General features: G+C 33.8%; 1 protein-coding gene across 1 annotated transcript; it reads right to left on the minus strand.

Annotated features, from left to right (window-relative positions):
* Positions 1–3,359: 3,359 nt before the first annotated feature.
* LOC132543659 (serine-rich adhesin for platelets-like) lies at positions 3,360–17,378 on the minus strand. The gene is made up of 18 exons (XM_060207211.1): positions 17,369–17,378; positions 15,276–15,487; positions 13,884–13,961; positions 13,404–13,575; positions 12,440–12,572; positions 10,446–10,539; positions 9,709–9,786; positions 9,292–9,440; positions 9,027–9,064; positions 8,577–8,682; positions 8,068–8,229; positions 7,521–7,665; positions 6,819–6,938; positions 6,606–6,657; positions 6,053–6,202; positions 4,794–5,501; positions 4,346–4,488; positions 3,360–3,608 (listed from the first exon to the last, which is right to left on the minus strand). Exons 1-18 carry the CDS (start codon positions 17,376–17,378, stop codon positions 3,360–3,362), a joined length of 2,799 nt encoding a protein of 932 aa, XP_060063194.1.
* Positions 17,379–22,538: the final 5,160 nt, after the last annotated feature.

Below are 22,538 nucleotides of genomic sequence, written 5' to 3' on the forward strand. Positions count from 1 at the left end.
ATTTGATGGATTTCGTCAGTAATTCTGGTTGTTACTCATAGGGTCAATATCATGTCCCTAAAACCTAGCACCAGTATATAACATTTTATTTGTTATCAGTAATATAGATATATTAGGGTTAAGGTGGCAAAGATTCGTAGGCCACAGTGTTTTCAGAATTATGAATTGAGTAGATGGAAAGTGTTGCTTGCATTACTGGAGCATTTGGTCTTGTTCTTCTTTAATTATTTATGTCTTGTCATATTTATTCCAGTTTCATCGAATCGGAGTTTGAATTAGTTTTTTTTTATTTTTATTATTTTTATTTCTTTTTTTTTCAGAAAACCTTCATTTGAAAAGGAGCGTCTAATGCCTTCTGATCCGATTCTAAATATTTTTCATAATTAATTTCAAATTCATCCAGAGATGACGCGACAGCGAATACAACATTTTGATATCTACATAACTCGCATTTGATATGTATAAGATAATTCACATTTAATGCTTTATAAATTGTAAGTTTTAAATGGAAGATGTTAGAGCTGAATATCATGTTGCAGCAATTTTTTATAACAAATTTGCCTTTAAATACAATTGTCAGATCGCACAGGGTTATACTATAAGCGATGATCGACTTCAACACAAAAGTACACGATGAAAGGTTTGGGTAGGTTATGGCTTTGTATTACTTTCATTATAACGGTTTCAATATACACCAACCACACGTACATCCTTATAAGTACATGATAAATCATCGACAGGGACATGATGTCCGATAAGGTAGGAAAATGTGAGATGTTCGTTTCTTTTTTGTGTGATCGTAAAATATGCGCGTTTATTTAGCATGAGGTTGTCTTGTTATGTGATGGATAGCTTTTAGAAAAATCTACTAAAGCCATTCATAAAACGTTGATTTAATACTTTAATTATACTTTAATTCTCGTTTTCAGCTGCAAAAACACAGTGGCTTAAAGTAAACACCATATGCATGGCTTATACCTCACATCAAATGTTTTTGTTTACTTGTTTGTTTTTATTATCGGATGCTTATTCTGATGATATTCAAGGCTACATGTCCTGTTAAGATTCATAACTATAAAATACTGTTTGTTTTTATCATAAAAAGATTGTCACGTTGATTCTTTACTAGAAAATATTTTTGTTGGTAAAACATTTCGTGGTTTTCCTAAAACAAAAACTATTTAGTGGTCTCCTGACATTCTTTATGTATAGTTTTAACAAAAATCCTGTGATATTAAACAACTTTGTTAAGGTTGCAGATTCGTCGACATCTTTTTACAATGAATAATATATACCATCTAATTCAACGAATAGTAACCACCACGAAAACAAAAACAAAAATTAACAGCATTACACCTATCAAACTATACAAAATATGTCAGACGAAGCAGAATGAATTGAATGTCATTGTCATGATGTAACCATTTGAATGAATATACCTTGTTTTCAGCAGGATTCAGTCATAATAATAAGATAATAAAGCTTAATGATTTCGTTCCTTTTTATTGTAACAATTTTTAGAATACAGAAATGTGACCTGCACATATCATATAACGTGGATAAAGCATGTTGTAACAAAACAAAATATTATACACTATCCATATTTATAAACAACAAAACATTTCAATAATAAAAGTACATTAAAAACGTTTGCTTGCGACTGTTTGTCAATATCACAATGATCGCACAAATGCGATCTCAATATTTTTATAATCGCCTCACTAGCAATTGATAAAAATTAAAAAGCGCTGATATTTTTAATACATACACTGTTAGTCTACATATTCAATCAAATTGAAATTCTCATGTATAAAAAATATCACATCGCAATGTGCACCATTGAAATAGCAACTCGACACACGCCGATAACTAAAGCTGAACTAAAATGTGTATTTAACCAAATTCGTTTTACCGTCGTGATATAAGGAGAAGATTTGCGACATTTTATTTTCTTTCAAAAAGTAATTTAAAGATTGAAATATGGATTCATTTTCAACCTGAGTACAAACAAAATAGAAGGGTAATCATCTGTTTGGCCGTATTTAAATCCTATAAACATAGAACATTAGTGAGATGTCCTGTTACAACGTCAAATTGGTCTCATGCATCGCTGGATGATTTACACTGAGACTCCTCAAATCGTAGAAGAAGAATAAGACCAGGTGTTCCGAAGAGTAAGCGTCTGCTGCTTCATTGACAAAACCAGCCATGTAAATTTTGGTAACTGTTTTTACATTTGAATTTGATTTTCATTTGTTCAGTTGTCTGTACACATAGATACCAGTTGTTTGACAGTGTGTGCACGGTGTGTAAAGTATAAATATTTCATAATTATGACGAATAACATTTTCACAAATCAGTGGATTTTTAAAATGAGTTAATGAGTTTGTTTGAAAGAAATAAGAAATTGGATGTACTTCAACAAAAGAAAGCAAACTACCGTCCAGCGGTGATTGGATTGAACAATGGTAAATATGATAAGAAATATGAACGAGTAAATACACAACATCATAAATAGCCACTTTTTGTTGCCTTGTGTCGTTATAATGTTGAAATTACAAAAAGATTGTCACAGCATCTTGTACACAGCAACACTATGACAATTTAAATCACGTTACATCACATGATCGCTCACCATTCAAACACGCATCCAGGTTTTACAAGTGGAATCGTGATTTTTTATGATTAAAATATATTTTGTGTGAAAGGGCAGATTTAGACAACAAATTAAAATTAATTTCAAAAAATAACAAACAAATACAAATGAGGAGACAGACGAACTGAAACGCACTATAAACTCAGCAACGTAGCAAAATAGATTTAAACATTTTATATGATAAATGTCTAGTTGATATTTCATATTTTGAAAAACTGTTTTATAACTGGCTACTTCAACGACATCGCGAATAATAACATTAGGATGATTTCACGTAAATCATTTCAATTCTCCAATAGAATTATTCAAAAGGAATCAGAAATGATTCAATGATTATTCAAGTATTCTCAAAACTATTATAGAGTTCATTTTCATTTTCTATAACTTTAACAGGTTGAATGATATTTTAGGACGGATAAATAATAAGTAGAATTAATCACACTACTAATAACAGAACTTACTTAAACGTATCTCAAGGCGCGGCTAATTCAACTAGCAAGACATCTGCCTTTCCATTACATTTCGGTAATTCTAAACGCGCATGTGTAGACAAATAGACAGCTATCACTTTTTATAGAATAAGATTTCATAGTCCTAAAATAACTTTTAAATTGAAATTGAAGGTTTAATTGTATTATAATTTCGACTGCGTTCTAGTTAACAGGGATCGTGGGTCGCATACAAATTAACGAATGCAATTATATTAGTGCAAATGAGGAATATTAGTAGGTGTGTCACTGTCCATCTGTAGGCCGTGATTTCTATATCCACTAAACAACATTTTCTGTGTCAGTAGTGATGACATTTGTGCATTGTAAATTCCTGGTGTGTTCGCACGAACATTGCGTGGTGGAGGCGACGATGAAGTATTGAGCTCAGAATGGTATGGAATGTTAACCATGACAGGTGTCGGCGCTGTTGGTCCTGCTGGCATCTTGCCATTATACGCGTCCTGAAAACAGAAAAGAAAGCGTAACTTAATTATTTTTTTTTTTTTTGTCGTTAAATTTACCTCTCGGATTCCTTTCAAAATTCTTTGACACCCTCGAAAAATGTAAACAGGAAAAACCTATAATACTAAAGCAGCCTTAATAAATAGTTGACAACGACAAGAGCAATAAAAACAAAACAACCTAATAATAGAAAAGCAATACAGCACAAATAAAACTGCAATCATCACTATTCTGGATTTTGATAATCAAAAACGGTTTAGATTTTATCAGAAGTCAGGTAAGGCATCCACTGATCAAAATTTTGTTTGTTTTCATTATGCATTCATCACAACTTATGTATTACATAAGCCCGTATATTCCTTAAACTTACAATCTGGTTTATGAACGTTTAAATCACGCAAAGGGTGCATCAAGCAAGTAGTTATATATGATTCTAACATTTGTGAATGAGCAGCAACGTTCACAAATATTCATTGTGATAGATATCACCTCAAAGCTACTAGGGTTGCAGTACACAGTTTCTCGGTGTGGCCATGGGTAGTGTCTTTATTCATTAGATTACCCCATTATGAAGGTTTTATTTAAGATTTAAAAATAAATCCTTGCTAAAATTGGTAATGTCATATTGAAGTGTCTACGCACCAAAACAAGCTTTACAGGAAGTGAAATGTTCATAGTGTTTACACGTGGTCATGTTGTGAAGTTGGAATTTGCTGAAATATAAGTAGTTTGTTACCGTGACAGTGTTGTTGGTTTTAAGACCGGTGTTTCGTCTCCTCGCGTGACAGGCTAGGTATATTCCAACAGCGATAAGGATGATGAGAAGTAACCCTGCCACGCCCACAGAAACTCCAATCACCAACACATTTATCAATTCGTCTGAAACAACATACATCAGTTCTTTGAACAGTTGTCGACAACTGACATGTTTTTTTTACACAAGTAAGGTTGTGAACCATATTGAAAAGTTAAATCATGTCAAAATGAATTATGAATTAGAAACTCACTACACATTTTGACAACAGCCAGACAAAATAGTGCCATCGCTACTATAACACAGCATCACAACACTTATTTGGCTGATAGTTAATACATGTCCGAAGTAGGCAATAATACTTGCACAAAATTAAAGTACAAGTATATGCAAAATGTGTCAAAGTAACATTGCTGTAAGTTTTACTTACCTGTCTCCACAGCTGCTTGTGTAGTTGAAGACATCGCTGTCAGTGGAGTTGTACTAGTTGTTGTAGATGTACTGTTTGTAATTGGGCCGATGCTTGGAGTGGAAGTTGAAGTGGTAGTCGTGATAGGAGTTGTAGTTGGTGTAGTGGTTGTTGTGGTAGGAGTTGTAGCTGTAGTTGGTGTAGTGGTTGTTGTGGTACGAGTTGTAGTTGGTGTAGTGGTTATTGTGGTAGGAGTAGTAGTTGTAGTTGGTGTAGTGGTTGTTGTGGTAGGAGTTGTTGTTGTAGTTGGTGTAGTGGTTGTTGTGGTAGGAGTTGTTGTTGTGGTTGGTGTAGTGGCCGTTGTGGTAGGAGTTGTTGTTGTAGTTGGTGAAGTGGTTGTTGTGGTAGGAGTTTTAGTTGTAGTTGGTGTAGTGGTTGTTGTGGTAGGAGCTGTTGTTGTGGTTGGTGTAGTGGTTGTTGTGGTAGGAGTCGTAGTTGTAGTTGGTGTAGTGGTTGTTGTGGTTGTAGTAGTAGTTGGTGTAGTGGTTGTTGTAGTAGGAGTTGTAGTAGTAGTTGGTGTAGTGGTAGTTGGTGTAGGTGTTGTTGTAGTTGCAGTTGAAGTGGTGGTTGTTACTGAACATGAACCACAGCATATATCTAGATTGGTCTGACTATAAAACTGACAATTTTCTGCTTTGCATTGTGGGCTCCTGTCGCCGTATTCACATCCTGAAAATATAATTTCATTTTCGTTATTTTACATGTATATATACACGCCATTTACTATTTCATAATGTTATTAGTCATATCATCAATGATTTTACAAAAGATACACGTGTGAGCAACATATTTTGATACATATGCAGATGAGTAGAGCCAAGGAATGTACAAAACTGCAACATACGGTTGTTTCGTTTACCTAGGATTAGTCAGCGAGGTTAAGGGCCTAATTGTTAATCACGGGAGACAACTGTGGAAAAAAACAAAAGTAAATTTCGTATTTTTTTTTATATCAGATTAAGTTTTTAAAAAAAAAAAATCGGATGTATCAAATCGTGAAAAGCAGATTGTCGCAAACCTCCTCCAGCAGTGTCTCCCAACTGTTATCACAAAGTTTGTACAAAAGACACAGACGTGAATAGCACATTTAAATGTGAATAAAGAAAAGATACAGTAGCATAAAACGAACAATAAAACATCGATTTAAATATTTTAAATCAACTTTTACAATACGGAGTACACTACACAAATGATATCATTAAAGTGTATTACAATTGTACCTGGAATTCCGGTGTAGAGGGCGCCACATGTACTACAGCAGTAACTGTACCATCCCGTGGAGTTACAGTTGTACTTATTAAGTTGTGCAATACTTTCGCAGGTGTGGCCCGACGACACTATTCCAGATTGATCTCCAAATGGACACATGTCTGTAATAACCAAGATTCATATAATTTTGGGAATTATATGCAAAATAGGCTTAATGAATTTAGGCAAGAAAGCAAAGGTTGGATAAAGGAGTTTTCCCAGAAATCTTTGCTTTGATTCTTGCTTTTTTTCTTTCTTTTTTTCATTTTTGTTTGTTTGTTTTTGTCTGAAAAAGGCTTTTCTGATTATCTTATCTTATCAAAATGTATCCATATGTTTCATCTTTATGTAAAATCCTATATATGTGGATGTTATAACATTTGATATAACGTGAGTTAACAAGGGGAGGCAATCCTTACATAATGCATTGAAAGCATACATGATAGGATAGGCTACTTTATCTAGAGAGGTTTGCTTTAGTTTTATCTGATTATTAGTTATCTACTTTATCTCTTCTTTGCTTACCTGATACGCTCGGTGCTGACATGTTGGATACACAGGCTCCTTCCACACACCACTGAAACACGATGAAGATGTTTTGAATAGAGGTGATAAATTATAAAGACACAGGTACTTCTTTTACGTGCCCTCCAGTATATCAATCCAGTACAGAAAATGTACTTTACATACCTTTCGAACACGTTATGTACATTAAAAGCAATGTTTCTGAATACTGACCTTGTTTTTTCCACAGGAGGTACCGTCAGCGGGAACGTGTTCAGAGCAGAAGCCGGACCCGTCTGCCAAGGAACAATACATCCTGTTACATATACTGGAGTAGTCCTGGTAGTAGAACGCCTGAAAAATACATTCTAATGAAGTCATCCAATATCAGAAGGAAAATATTTAGACTTCCTGAATAATAGTGTTAGTGTGCAACCCGAAATAATTTGATATTTAAGTAGATCAGTTCTGATTTCCCAGACTTTTAATATCAAAACCTCTAACATCTCTGACCAGTCCTAGAAAGATGAAACAGTTGAATGATGCAGAAAAATGCAGAATAATTCATTATTTTGCTAAAATGTATATTATTTCGTTTTTTCATGGATTGATATTCCATTGTGTGTGTGGTTTTTTTTTTTTTTTTTTTTTTTGTAATTCTTTACAACGTTTTAATAAAGGTATTGCAATGAATGTATTTGTAAAAGATGGCTCTAGTATAAGATAGTAATCTGACATATCCGAAACAACAATATCATATTCCGTCGTGAAAATATGATATTGCAAAATCCGATATTCTGGTTTTGACACAATGGCAAATTTGTAAAGGTAAAGTAAAATGAATTCGCCATAGTTTACAAATACAAGTTCCTTTACAGCATCAAACTATTTTACTAATGTGTCCTTTCATTATAACAACATTACAATATTACATACCCTGCAAAAAAAGGAGTTCTCGCCAATTATGTGTCTACATTGTTCATCTGCATCATAGATCTGACCAGGGATAAGTTGATCGTATGGTGACAAGGCCGTAGGGTCAAAATTTGCACTCAAGGAGGTTAAGCAATTCGACCCCAACCTGAAATGTTATTTTTATCATTATTATTGCATTCTTAACGGCCAGTCAACACATTTTTTATTCAAAATTTAAATATTTTTTTTGCATCTCTTATATTTTCCAAACATTTATGCAAAGACATATTAATTACTCCCTTTCACTCATAAACATAAATACTTCTACTTGAACACTTAACATCATCGTCATCATCATCATCCTTATTATACACATCATCATCACCACACACAACCATCACCACCACCACCACCACCACCACCACCACCACCATCATCATCATCATCATTGTTGTTGTGAAAATAATTTTACACTAAACACATTTATACATCGCTCTGCATATGACATCATACATAATCACGTCTCTATCCGGAAAAATATGTGTCCATTATGTTGTTGTCTACTTACTCGAGCGAGGCGATAAAGGATTGAAAATCATTAACACTACATGTAGAGAACCTCCATGGATTAGATGCTGTTGATCCTAGGTGAATGACACTCGTAGCTGCCATAATATAACCATCATTAAATGAACAAGAATTTCCCTCCCCATCGTGTGATGCACCCAAACTGCAAAGAAAACGATAGTCATCTGTCAAAGAAATACAGGAGTTATGCCTGCAAAGTAAACATTGTACTTCCTATAAAACAAACTTCACAGAAACATTATGTTCAGAATGATCTGATTACAATATGAAAAATACGTACAGCAATTTTAGAAAACAAATGTAGAAGTTAAATGATATATTATAACCGGGTATGTTATTTGATTTGCAAATTCTCCAACGAATTACCAACTTCACTGTAAAGCAAAAGGCAAAAATAACAACAAAACAAATAAAAAGAAAAAAGACAAATAAACGAAAAGACACGAACGATAAAGAAACAGTGTTGATAAATAGATATACAATACCTACCTATGACCTAGTTCGTGAGCTGCGATTGTCATTATACCAAAATCAAACAAATCTTCTACCACTGATTGCTTACTGGATGAACACATCCCTTCTAAATAAGCTAGACCTGTTGATAATAGATGTACAATGTAAAAAAAGCAAACTATGCATGCAGTTGCTGACATAAAACAAAGGATTATATTAAAGGCACGTTTATATGACACCTACTGTAAATTATTATATGATTTATATAAACTACACGATATTGGAGTTCTCAATATCTTTTTTCAATTAAGATGGTTTTACAAAGCAAAAAATCCTGTGGAATAAATCAACTAAATGATGGAAGAAATTAAGTAAATGAAGCCACCTACTTTTAAAGATTGTTTCGTCACCACTAAATGAAAAAGTAAAAAAGCACAATTCAGTAACCCCCTATCTTTAAAGAATTGTTCATTGCTGGTAACCTACCTGCTACTCCACTATCACCGTTGTTGAAAAAGTCGTATCTGAAAAATAAATATCACTTATGATTGTATATGGTATTAACTGAAAGTGACATACATTCTCAAATCTATATCTATATCGCGGCTGTCGCGGTGAAGATAAAATTGAACATTGAGAATTGAACATCAGCTCTTTTGTTCATGTACTATTACAATCACTATAACAACATTAAAAGCACAAGATTATATTCATGTAACTATCGATTACATTTATTACTTCCGGTACTCACTTAGTGAACAACATCGCATGATCATGACCTGGAAGACCGGAAGTACTTTGTTCCCATGTCCGGAATTTAGTCAAGACTGTATCAATATCTACAGCATAATTATTGCCGTTTGGTATTCTATCTTCCGTCCATGTTGATGTTGCTAAGCTCTGCAAGGTCGAGAAATAGCATTGAAGTAGGAACGGATTTGTTAATAATAGACGTATTTGTGAAGATTGTCGCATATAATGGTACTCGTATGTTGATCAGCAGATGCACTGCTTCAACGGAAAGATAGAATCCAAAATTACGAAGCAGAATTATTTTTTTGTGAGAAATCCTTTACATTAATCATTTATTTTTACTTTTAAATATTAGTCCTTTTTCCCTTAATTTTTGTTTCTAAAACGATCAAATTTAACAAGTCCTTGTACTTACGTCTGATATATATATGCCTGCAAAAACCACACTGATGGACATCGAGGATGATACGATACTCCTATAACGAACATCAATCTAAAAATAACAAGAATGAAATTATATTGTCATCAAAGCATCAAATGTTCTGTATGCAGTTGGATAATATTGTCTGTCAGTAAGAATCTACATTATATGTATTTTAGTTTCTATTTTGTAAGGCGCTTAAATAATACTTTAAGTACGAATATTAACGATAGCAAAATGGAAGCATTTTTTCACTCTAATCATAACTCGAGGCACGCCTTCAAAACCAATATAAACGCATGCAGGATATTCCGCCTCGTTGTCCAAGGCTGGAAGCATCGTCTTGTTTTCGCTATTATCATCGTACCTATCTGTTGTTGTCGATTATATTCGTCTAACTTATCACTCTACTTACGAAATCATACGATCAATTAATCGGATAATTCCCCAGATATCAACATATCAACGTTTATCAACTTTTAAGTGTTAATATGGAAATTGTTTTTTTCTAATATTGAACTAATTGCAAATAGTTTAAATGGCGTGGAATTTTCGCTGCAGTTAAACTTAAGAATTTTGCTTTTGTGTAAATAGGAAGAAATTTTCGTTTTTTTTTTTTTTTTTTTTTGTTTATGTTTTTTTTATCGTAAACTGTTCTTGCCTAGCGTGAATTACACGAGCTATTTTAACTACTTTGAAATAGTGCAGTAATAAATAGAACAAATACTTACTGCATTAATGACAAAAGAATAAAACTGACGAACGGATGCTTTTGCCTCCTCGTCTTTCTCTGATGTCGTTGTTGCTGTGCTATCATCATACCAACTACAAAAGAAACAATATTGTGTTGAAAATATTTCTATTAAAATGCTGACTAAATTATGTTGTCACCTAATACCTGGTCGGTTACCAGAAATAAACATAATCGGTTTTCAGATGTCCTACTTTCCGCTATTTGTTGATTAAACATATGCTTACTGAGGGGGGGGGGGGGGAATCATATTTATAACCTTTAAAAATTACACACAAATAGTATACCTTGTTGTAATACACGAAAACCTATTCATATATTCTCTGTTCATCTTGCCTGCAGAAAGGAACGTAAATATTTGAATATGTATATTTCCCGAAGCATTTTCTTCTGCTCGGTACAAATACATTGCGTACCACTGCATTCTGTAAACTTAATCTAAATCATAGATATTCCTCTTGGCACTGGTACTAGTTTTAAGGATACCGCTTAGTGTAAATATTGAATTTAAAATACAGCAGATATTATCGCCAAGAAACTCGATAGCATGTATCAAAATTCAACTTCAAATGATGGATCAGCAGTGTTCCTACGTCATCACGGACAAAAGGCAGAACTACAACTTAATATATAAGTGATGATTTTCGCGGTTATGATAGTTTTCACTGTTTCGCTGTAAAGTGACCTCGAAAATTAAATATTTGAACGAATAAATCCCGCGTGTATTAGATGCTCCTTTGCATGCAGGTCGCGAATTCGTCATACATTTATACATAATTCGCTCGTTTTATTAGAAAATTACAAACTGCACGATAATGCATTTTAAATCTTGTGAACGGTATTGTTTGGTACAGCAACAAAGATCCCTTTAGATACTAACACGTATTAAATTCTGTAGAATATCATTTATTTGTGTTTCATCTTCGCATATATCACTTATTTATCGCCACTTTAAAAGAGATGAACACTACCTAGTCCCTTTTACACCTTCATCTGATGTAGTTTCTCCAAACCGACATACAAGATTCACAAATGGTTAGGTATTCAAGGCTAGATTTATCATCCATTTAACATATGACTGAAATTTCCTCACAAAGAATGGCCATTATATATACATATCGTAAACTGGCGTTTCAGTACCTTTGATAGTGCTGACCAGTATTTGTGTGATATCTAGATATCTTTGTATGGTGCTCACATAATAAAGGACTAAAGGAGAGAATAAATTAGACCATGATGCCTCAGAAAATGTTTATCTTATATACATCGACATAAGTATAAAAGCGATGAACCGTAAATTTTATAAATAAACATGTTTAAGTCAATGCAGTATAGTAATCTATATAAGCTTTAGTGCAAAGTTGGTTTAGAAAAGACGGCAAATCACATAAGTATATATGACAGATGTAAACAGGAATAGATATCTGATTAAATTTCATGATAATGCACAAAACTGCGACAAAGATGTGAGAGTAAAAAGCACTCAAAAAATGCTCTTAACTCGATCTTACATAGGTAAATAGCTAAACCAATCCTGAAATTATGCAAATATATGCGTGTGTATTCTTTATCAGCGTCAATCCTCTTTCAAATACATTAAAACGTGTCCTTAGGTAACGAAAGAGGCACTTCCTACAAAGTGACAGCATTTATATCACGAATGACTATTTGAGTCTATTTAAACTGGTCTGTTCTTCATTACACAAGTGTGTATCAACAAATCTATCAAATTTATGCAGCAACGCATAAATGGTCATGTCTTGTATTATTACGTATTTCTTGACTGCGAACAGCATGTAATAAGATTGAACAATTAGTATATATCTAATGAAAAAAGTCAAAATGCGATCAAACCTCTCTGAACAAATCGAGTCATTTAGATTCCCTAAAACTAAAAATAAAACTTGCTTTACATATAAAGTAGTTATATTCAATTCTTTCAAGCCAAATTCATGGCATGGTTGTCCTACTTACTACTGATAAACGGAGAAATCAGTCACTATTAACAGTTCAATCTGGTAAGCAGTTACCGCCCTTTTATCTCTAACGTAACTTCCGGTATTGTGGCCAAAACTCTGTCTCATGTGATCTACTCCAGTTCGGCCATCTGTTGTGTAAAAAGAATTAAATCAACTACATGCATATTTTATATTGCCACACAGTTGAGACACATCTCGTAGGTCGTGTCCATGGTGATATATTAGATTGTACTTATGACAACAGTGTTTATAATCTCGCACATAATTAATTATATAGATAATATGTTTGGTCTGCATACTCTCGAGACAGCTTCAGCTCATATAAAAGAGTGATATTCTTTGTTTTTGATTGCAAAAAAAAAACTTGAAACTTCTAATTTAGTTTTCTGTCAAAATATCAGAGTAAGATACGAACTCTATACATGCTTAATACTTGTGCTTGGTGTTGAAATAATATATAAAGAGTATATATTTTTGTGCTCTTTAAAACTGCGTCAGGGTAACATGAAACAGTCGGGGAAAACAGCGATTGTAACCGCAATATTAACACGTTATTGAATGACAAGGCACTTCCTTTTTAAAACATTTAATACGTTTTTTCGGCGTGAAACTTTAAAAGTGAGTTAATACCACAATGAGGATCAAATGCATATTTAGTAGAATTATCTTATCATCCGGATACTTATCTAAAGGTAGTTAAATACGAACACACTTTTAAACCCAAACCGACAGATTGTAGACAATGAAGTGACAGTCACTCTGTCAATATATGTAAGACTAGCTTTACTGTGGCAGGAGGTATATTGGCAATACATACACGTCGGACTCGCTTCTTTCAACAAAATGATAATTAAACTATTTTACTTGATCAGTGAATATACCATATGGGATCTGAGTAACTATCACGTTACAACAAGACAATAAAGCCCTGCATAATCAGCTGAAACTCAATCAGTTACCTTTCAAAATGTAATCGTATTTTAAATCCATTTCTTTTGCCTTAAAAAGTTTGTATAAATTTCGACGTTCTTGGTTGAAAGATCCTGTTTGATTTGTTGCTTCGTTCCAATGTTGTGTTTGGTTTGTCTTTTCAAGGAAGTACTCCTCATTATTCAAATGTAAAGATCCAAACTGAAAAAGACAAAAGGATTTCATTTTTTCTTGTGACAATGACAATTTCCTCTCTGTCAAGTTCTTTACGTGACTTAAGCGTAAACTCCAGTAAATTTCTAGACAAATTAAGAGAGGACATTATATACTGTGAAATTCTTAACTTTTGTGGGAATCTTAATCCGCGAATTTATATGCCCGTTAACTGTTAAAATAAATACAAGTAGATTGATTGAGCTATATTTATCTAGCCCCATGGAAATATATAAATTACTAAATACGTTATTGAATTGTTTTATACATTATATATATATACAATGTATACTTACTATATTGTTTATGTGAGTGTCATTAAACTCAACCATAAAAGCTGCTCCTTTTTCAATATTCTGATACAAAGCTGTATTCTGTTAACAAAATTCAATAGACATTAGGGCCATGTTGATCGACATTGTGTAAAATGAATATCTTATCGATAAAACTTTGGCTAATATATGTTTATATTCTCATATGGAAATACCTAAATCGTATTCAAATGAAAGGAAAATATTGATATGTTGCCAAAATCAAAATTGATCAAAATAGTTATTTTGGGATAGATTTCTGTCCTTTATTCATACATACTTTCTGTTGCAGTCATTATAGCTATATCATAGCACATTTTATAATGAAACTCTCCTCTTTGTTCTGCTATCACAAGTGTCCATATGGAAGCCTTCAGTCCCTTTGGTAGATTGACCCAGATTGGGACGACGGCGAGTGGAACTACCAGTACTGTATTGGAGCTATCATTACACTACTATATTTTTATTTTGAAAATATTGTGGTAAATGACAATATGGCTGAACTGAGGTTTAATTCCCATGAAAATGTAAAATTATTATACCGCATATTGCTTATATACACTACGATCAATTAGCAATTATATAGATATTTTAGCTCATACCCCCAGGGTACGTATAATATTTCTGCAATAGTATATAGTCGTCTGTTGATATAACAATTCAGCGTTTATTGTTAAACCTTTGCACAAGACAAAGAGATCTATAGATATACGTAAGAAAAATCTTTTGAATAATGTAGACAACATAGACTGTATAACATGTTTTAATTGCTTCCCGGTGTCTGGTTACGTGGTGGGGCTTTGCATTACGATGTTGCTTTGTATATACTACGCGCGCCTTAAAGATTTATTTAGTCCAATTTAAATAACCGTAATACCTTTATGAAAGTCACATTAGAACAACATTTCTGTTTTATGCAATAAATATATTCTGTCTTTCTGTAAGGTGCAATTTTCCTCATATGTAAGGGCGTTTTCACATGTGGGTTTGGTTTATAAAGTGTTTTCAATACCATTGAAAATTAAAAGTTATGCTTTTATACCCCATTTCCATTAGTGGTAAAACTAATATCTTATTGATCGTATTTCAGACAATTTTTCTTGACGTCATGTTATATGCAAACAAAATGGCTCTGATTTCTTAAAAAAAATATCGGATAAGAAAAAGATAGGAGGAGAGCAATTAAAATCTATATTTCATTTATGTTTTAACCTATAATTGGTTGATGCACATCTGTTTTTATATTTTACATATTAAACTATTGTAATTTTACAATAAAGGAACAAATTTCGAAATTGATGATGATAACACAACAGCTTCAGTATTTGCTCAGCATGGAATAAATATTTTAACCAGAAGCTAGAAACAAAATCAAACCTGAAGTACAGGAACGTGTTGTCTGGTTACAACACCACCACGAGTGACGTAGATAGGCGCGTTCTGGTTTACGTCATCATTTCTTGTGAGTGGTAAACTGACATCCTCGTTAAATGCAGCAAATCTAACGTCAAAGTTCGCAGGATATGAGTTTTGTTCTCCAGGAGAACGCCGATAACGTCCATCATGTTGTATTTTGATGTCCACGAAGGCTGTTGATTATAAACAAGAATGGAGTCAGTACTTTGATAATTGATAGAATTTAGAAGAAAACACGGGCATGCAGATACTAGGAATATGAGGCCTAAAGTCCGAAACAGTAATAAAGTTTGGCTTAGTTAATCACTGAAAACGAAAAACATCATGAATGACAGAGCAAGTTCTCAAGTTTAAGATTGTTTCGTGATCCCTGACACTGGGATCCACGTTTTTGGATTTAAACAAAACAACTCATCTGAGATTCACACACTAATGTCTTAATATATAATGTTTTCAGTGTCAAGTCATTAAACCAGCACATAATACATCTTATATAGGTATACACTCTAGTTAGTATAGTCCCTTTATGAAACTCATGGTGACTCGCTATTACGTCCCATGCAATCTAGGAAACGATTTTTCCCCTTACTTTCAAATTATTTTTTTACGCGGATTCATGCAGTTTGCAAACAATTTTTTCTCATACCCCTATGAAACTAAAAACAATTACATCAATGCTTAAATGAATATCCCTTCAATAGTGTTCATGTATTCGGTAATGTTTTCCATATCGAAATTTCAAAGACTCGTTATACAGTGTCCAGACTTATTTTATAATGTTTTATTTAAATTTAAATTAAAATTCATGCCTTTTGTCATTGAGATGTTTAAGCTCGAGTTTTTTGTTCCAACTTACCAGTAATTGACAGGATACTCGAAATACAACAACAAACTTTATTAGACAATTAAATGATATTTTTATTGATAACAGACTCAAATGGACGTAGATTCTTTTACACGCTCGATATATTGTATAACGCTATCAGCTATAGTAATATCACTGATTATATCAGTATATATATAGTGTCTATGTGGTTAACACAGTGTTCATAAAGGCGACTGGTGTTGAATCCATGTACTGTAATGTTAAATGGTAGAAAATATTAGGCAAATCTTACCTTTAAAATCAGATTTAAACTTTCCTTGGAATTTCAGTAGATTTACACCTGTTGTTCCAGTCAATACTAATAAAACAATTATATATCGAGACGTGTGTTGTGACATGTTGTGGCGCTCGGATATACAGTGTCTGCTTACTATAATCAATAGTCAAATTGTCAGTTGCACTGTTGTCTTCTATACCCAGCCCGTGGTTTGTAGTCTTGGTAAATTGAATCAAGGTGTGTTCAATATGTAACACCCGGTATAAGCCTGCAAACGAGAATGTCTCCACCGGTGAGGGACGCTTATTCTTTTTATAAATATTTACCTGTCGTATACCTCAAATCATGACATAAATAGTTCCACACAATGGCACCTGTTGTTTCAGACATTTACCTCCGGAGGTGACCGAAATCTTTACTAAGGTCACACGTGTCGTTGAATCAATTTACTAAACAATCAAACTAAAGTCACAGAACTGTATAATTTAACAAAATTTGCTGCTAATTTGTTCACCACAACATGGAAGATCCAGGGACTTGTGTATTGTCAGCGTTACTTGTTCTGACACCACTCGAGATCAATCCATAAGCATGCTAATGGGAATAGCTATACTGGGAAAAGGCTTATATATTGAAAGGTTTTCAGTTCCAGTTGAACGAGCACTTATTGTGTACTTAAAGCTCACATGATGTTTGTGTTATATATATATATATATATATATATATATATATAGCACTGTGTGTATAAGGTGTGTTAATGGTATTATGTATCCTCATTTCTCTGAATTATATCAAAGGTGGCTACACCACGTGACTAACTAGTTCGTTTATTAATACTATATATATATATATTAGTCTTACAAAAACGACACAATTTTGTTCGCTGATGCATGAATGACGTCACGGGTATTGAAGAATATTTCTATTTTTAACCAGGGACTCCTGTTTTACCATGAGTCATATGAGGATACACAGTGAACGTGTATGTTATGTTCACGGATCTGTGACTTGAAAATATCGGATTAAAGAATACAATACCGCTCGTGATTTTCGGTCAGTGTGATAAACTGGTACTCTTTGTTGTGAGTGATTCACTTCTTCAAACACTCCTATAGCCCCGACAATGTCTAAATATGGTGTTGTAAGTATGTACATATGGAACAGATTAAATCGCTTTATTAGATGAAATTTTTTCTCGGTGTGACAAAAAAGTTCGGGATATAGACCGTAACCAACAGAGATGGAAAAAAGAAATCGTTCTCCGTCATCCATAAAGCGTGAGTGTCGGCGTCATTTAAAATTCAATACTTACAGATATGTTTGTCAAATCTACAAACTGTCATATTAATATCTGAGAATAAACAGAGCGCAACGAAATGAAAACAGGGCTGCTCTGTGGATAATTTTCTAACAAGTATAGTAGATAACTAACGCAGAAATTTTAATTAACATATAAACGCCTTCAGAATTCATGCCATTAAAGTTTGTAGAAACATTTTTGTTTTAAGCATGCTTTATGGACATCACAACCTTTCCCAGTAGGACATCAGCAGAAATTGTTTCAACTACAGGTACATGAAGACGAAAAAGATCTAGGAATGATAGTAGATAGCAATTTAAATTTCAGACAACACATACAGACAGCAGTAAATAAAACAAACAAAATATTAGGCACAATAAGAAAAACTTATGCATACTTGGATGAATGATCATTCTGTTTACTATATAAAGCATTAAGAAGACCAAATTTGGAGTATGGAGCTAGTATTTGGAACCCGCATAATATATAGGATATTGATTTATTAGAGAATGTACAAAGAAGAACAACAAAACTTTTACCAGGAATGAAAGAATTAACATATGTTGAGAGAATGATAAGACTAGAATTACCATCATTAAAGTACAGACGGGACCATGGGGACATGATTGAGGTTTTCAAGATCTTAAGAGGATTGTATGACAACGAAGGATCTGCAAATTTAATCAGCAGAGTTCAGAACAAAAGAACAAGAGGGAATTCTTACGGCCTGGAAAAAGGAAGTTTTCTTTCTCTCACAGGGTGGTAAAGAATTGGAACTCTCTACCAGATTATATAGTACAAGCGCCAACTTTGAACTAATTTGAAAAACAGGCTTGATATATATTGGAAAAGTGCGGAGAGAACATATAACATCTTTATTCCAACCAGAAGTGACAACATTGAACCAATGGATTGTGACAAGCTTTCAGATCTGAACGTAAAGGCATAAGGGCTACGTTCAGTTACTACTTATCTATACTAAGCTAATATGTAAATATCAACCATCTCTGAGGTTTTTTATTTTAACATCTCAGTTATTTGTTTTTCTTCATTTATTTATCTTTAAGTTTATCATTTTTTACATTCCGTTCGTATATATAGCACAATTTCAAAGATATATATACAGTTTACGAATGACAATTGCAACCATTCTTGTGAATATATACTGATCGATTCACTTACAATAAACAAGACAATAATGACGAATCATGTTAACACTGTTGATGAAATGTACAATGTATATACTATGATGATGTTGATACTTACATGTACAAGCATTTTAACGAGATGTGTACGATGCAGACATGATCATAACAAAGACATTCATTCTTGATTTCATCTGATCTGGGTTCAGAATATTTTCATACACTTTCGGGAATTTTAAAGAGGTAGGACGAGACGTCCACATCATACAATGATAGATCTAAGTGCTATTCGATAGGAAAAGTAGAAATCCCTCTATTAAATGTTTCTGTATTTGACATTCAGTTGAAATTTGCGACTTGGTTAAAAGAAGATTTAATTATGTTGGTATGCTAGTACATTGAATACATTGTATTTCATTATATTGGACTTGCGAACACAGATTTGTTGCTTGAAAGTTAAGACCATGGTTTGATGTTGCAACCACAAAGGAAATGGATTATAAAAAAGAACTGACAAATTGGCTGATATTTATACATTTAAGTTATAAATCTTTATGAGAAATAAATGTCAGGTTTCAAAGAATTCGAGATTTGCTGTGTACTATGTATATATATTAGATCGAAACATTGCCACAGTAGAAAAAAAAACATCTTTTTAAAATGCTGTGGTTAATCAATTTCTAATCATTGTTCTTCTTTTCCTTAGTGTAATGACTTACTTTAAGATATAGTTACCGGTAGATGTTGTAGATTCCTTCCGATCCAAATCCTTGATCAAGAGTTTTCAGTTGTTTATCTCCATTTAGTTGTTACAGTAATAATCAATTGTTCTGTTCAAATGCATTTTCAAATTCTAGATCTCCTTGCAGTTTTATTTGTTTAACCAAATCCTGGAGTGTCTTTATCATATGCCCCTGACCAAATAAGTATATTGAATGTAGTAATGTGTGACATCATATATGACATAGAGTCAGACGACATGAAATTAGTCCATGAAAGAGATGGCTATAGTTCACACCTGTCCAGTAAACCACAGGGGGTTCTCAGTTGGGGGTTTACTGGCGCGTCCTTAGAAATAACTAATCATATCCACGCATATAATAAATTGTGATGTTCTTATACCGACGAACTGAATTGTAACACTCTGATTTTTATGATAATTTTTTATTTATTTTTTTTTTTTTTTTAGTGATTTTGAACATGGACATTTATGCAACCATGGGTTTAAATTCAAAATGAGTCCAATATGTACCGTACTATTACGGACTAGCAGAGGTGTAACATATATTTAGGCTACAACCAGAGACGTAAATATCACATGTGATATATACGTTTCTGGCTACAACAGATACCTATATAACCATGACTGTACGGGTCTCCCGAGTATAACAGTACAGTGTAATTTGATAAAATCACTCATCCATGACTGGCCCCATTTTACATGTGTGCTTTCGTGTCTACGACTCGGTGCGCGCTAAGGGGACGTAACCCATGGTATCCCGCAGAAATAGCTGCATATGGGTCTTTAGGGATGACCACAGTCCTAGAAGGTCCTGTAACTGTTGCAACCCTAGAAATGGCAATCATGTCCGTGATATTGTTATGAGTGACAGGCGAGTTACAGAGAGAGAGATATAGTCAGCACAGTTGGGATTTCACAGGGAAGATCACATTCCATTTTTACGGAAGATCTTGTAATAAAAAAGTTCAGCCCGTGGTGTACCAAAGCTTCTAACAGTTGATCAGAAGCACACCAGACGGACTCTGTCGCTTGCTAATATGAACGTTTTACAAGCAGATCCTGCTTACTTTCTACAGAAGTTTGTGACTATGGATGAAACATGGGTCCATCATTTCACTCCAGAGGCCAAACAACATTCTAAACAATGGAAGCATCCTGGCTCATCCCAACCAAAAAAGGCCGGTACCATCAACTGGAATACTCATTACCTCGATTTTCTGAGATGCTGATGCTATTCTGATGGTAGATCATCAGCGAAAGGGGCAAACAATCAATGGTACATATCATGCATTTCTTCTAAGACAGTTAAGAGAAAAAATTGAGCTCAAGCTCCGCGGAAAACTCCGTAAAGGTATGTTGTTCCGCCAGGACAATGCCCTTGTTCACATGTCTGTCATTGCCGTGGCTACCATTAACGATTGTAGTTTTGCATTGACTGATCATCTGCCTTATTCGCCTAATCTCGCTCCATCAGACTTTCGTTTATTTCCAAAACTGGAAAGGGCCATATTCTTTAGTTTGGTTAATCTTTCGGGTTTATATTTTGTATTTATGCGATTCTAGTATGTGAGGGGTGGGGGGCAGGGGCTAACTCCTCGACTAGGGATGTTTGGTTTGATTAGTCTTACTTCGGGTTTGGTTTGGTTTTCTATGATCAGTGACGGCCTCCCTTTGTATGTTCAGTGACTGCATTTGTTCTGCCGTCGACGTTGTAGTGCTACCACACTGAAGTATACTGCCGAAGTCACTCAGCAGGACTCCTCACATGGTTGTCTAAGGCCAAGGGGAAGCAGGGACTACTAAGACTCGGTATATATCTCGGCCAGAGTATTGACGCCCTAAGTCTTCCTCACAGATGCAACGCTCAACTGAAGTCAACTGAAGTAAGACTGTCAAGGGGAGACAATCAGAAATAATAGTGGTAGATGAAGAAGCTAAAATTACGCCCTACCTGCACCATTGATTTGTGGATCGAATGAAACTGAAACAGGAACGCTCCGGGGTTTAGTGGTTGTACCATTAATCAAGATTTTAAATTTTTATTACTTTGCATGGCATGAGATAGACATCCCGCATTTTGTTCGGATGAGAAGCAAGTTTGAATTTTGAATTCAGCATAAACGTACTAGGATCTCTCTCGAATAAAAAATAAACAAAATAGTTGTACAGTTGATTGATACCTGGTTACATTAGCCAAACAAGACATGTTCTCCTTATCTTGTGTGAAATATTAGGGAGAAGATAATACAGTTGTAAAACAGTCCATGCAATTGTATCTTAACATTCTGCTTTAATTGAAAACTACAAAGACAGTATGGTATTGTTTTGGAATAGAAATCCCTAATTAATTCTTTTTCGAACTGTGGGTCCTATCACCTCTGAATTGAATAGAGACGTATGGAATTTTCGGACAACTTTGAAATAGATTCTGTGGGATAATCTCTCATAGGAATGGAAGGTCCGGATCACCCCATGGAAGATGGATGAGTTGACTTGATAATTATATCTCTAACATGTAACTATTCAGAAAACGGGAGATTAAACATAGTTATCTACGCTTTGACATTTGATAATTGCCTTAAGTTTTTTTTTTTTTTTTTCGTTTTTTTTTTAACAGCTTTGAACGTATTTTAATATAGATGTGATCAATATCTACTAGCTGGACTGATAATGCGGTATAAATCTAACGTTTCCCGACTTCATATTTATTCTTAATTTATTGCAGAAATTCAGTATAAGTGTTATATGTTCTAATGCATTCGTTACATGTGTAAGTGCGTTGGCATTGAAATTAAAATTCTTCATATGTTACCCAAACTACATATATAAACTTTTAAATAAGTGAAAACTGCTTGTCATAGTTCTATATTCTATACAACGATGTTACGATTATCTTGATATTATGGTTTCCATCAATGTTTAAAAGTCTGCTAA

The sequence above is a fragment of the Ylistrum balloti genome, unplaced genomic scaffold (assembly GCF_031769215.1).
Source record: "Ylistrum balloti isolate Yb309-2 unplaced genomic scaffold, AGI_CSIRO_Ybal_v1 Utg369560, whole genome shotgun sequence".
Classification (NCBI taxonomy): domain Eukaryota; kingdom Metazoa; phylum Mollusca; class Bivalvia; order Pectinida; family Pectinidae; genus Ylistrum; species Ylistrum balloti.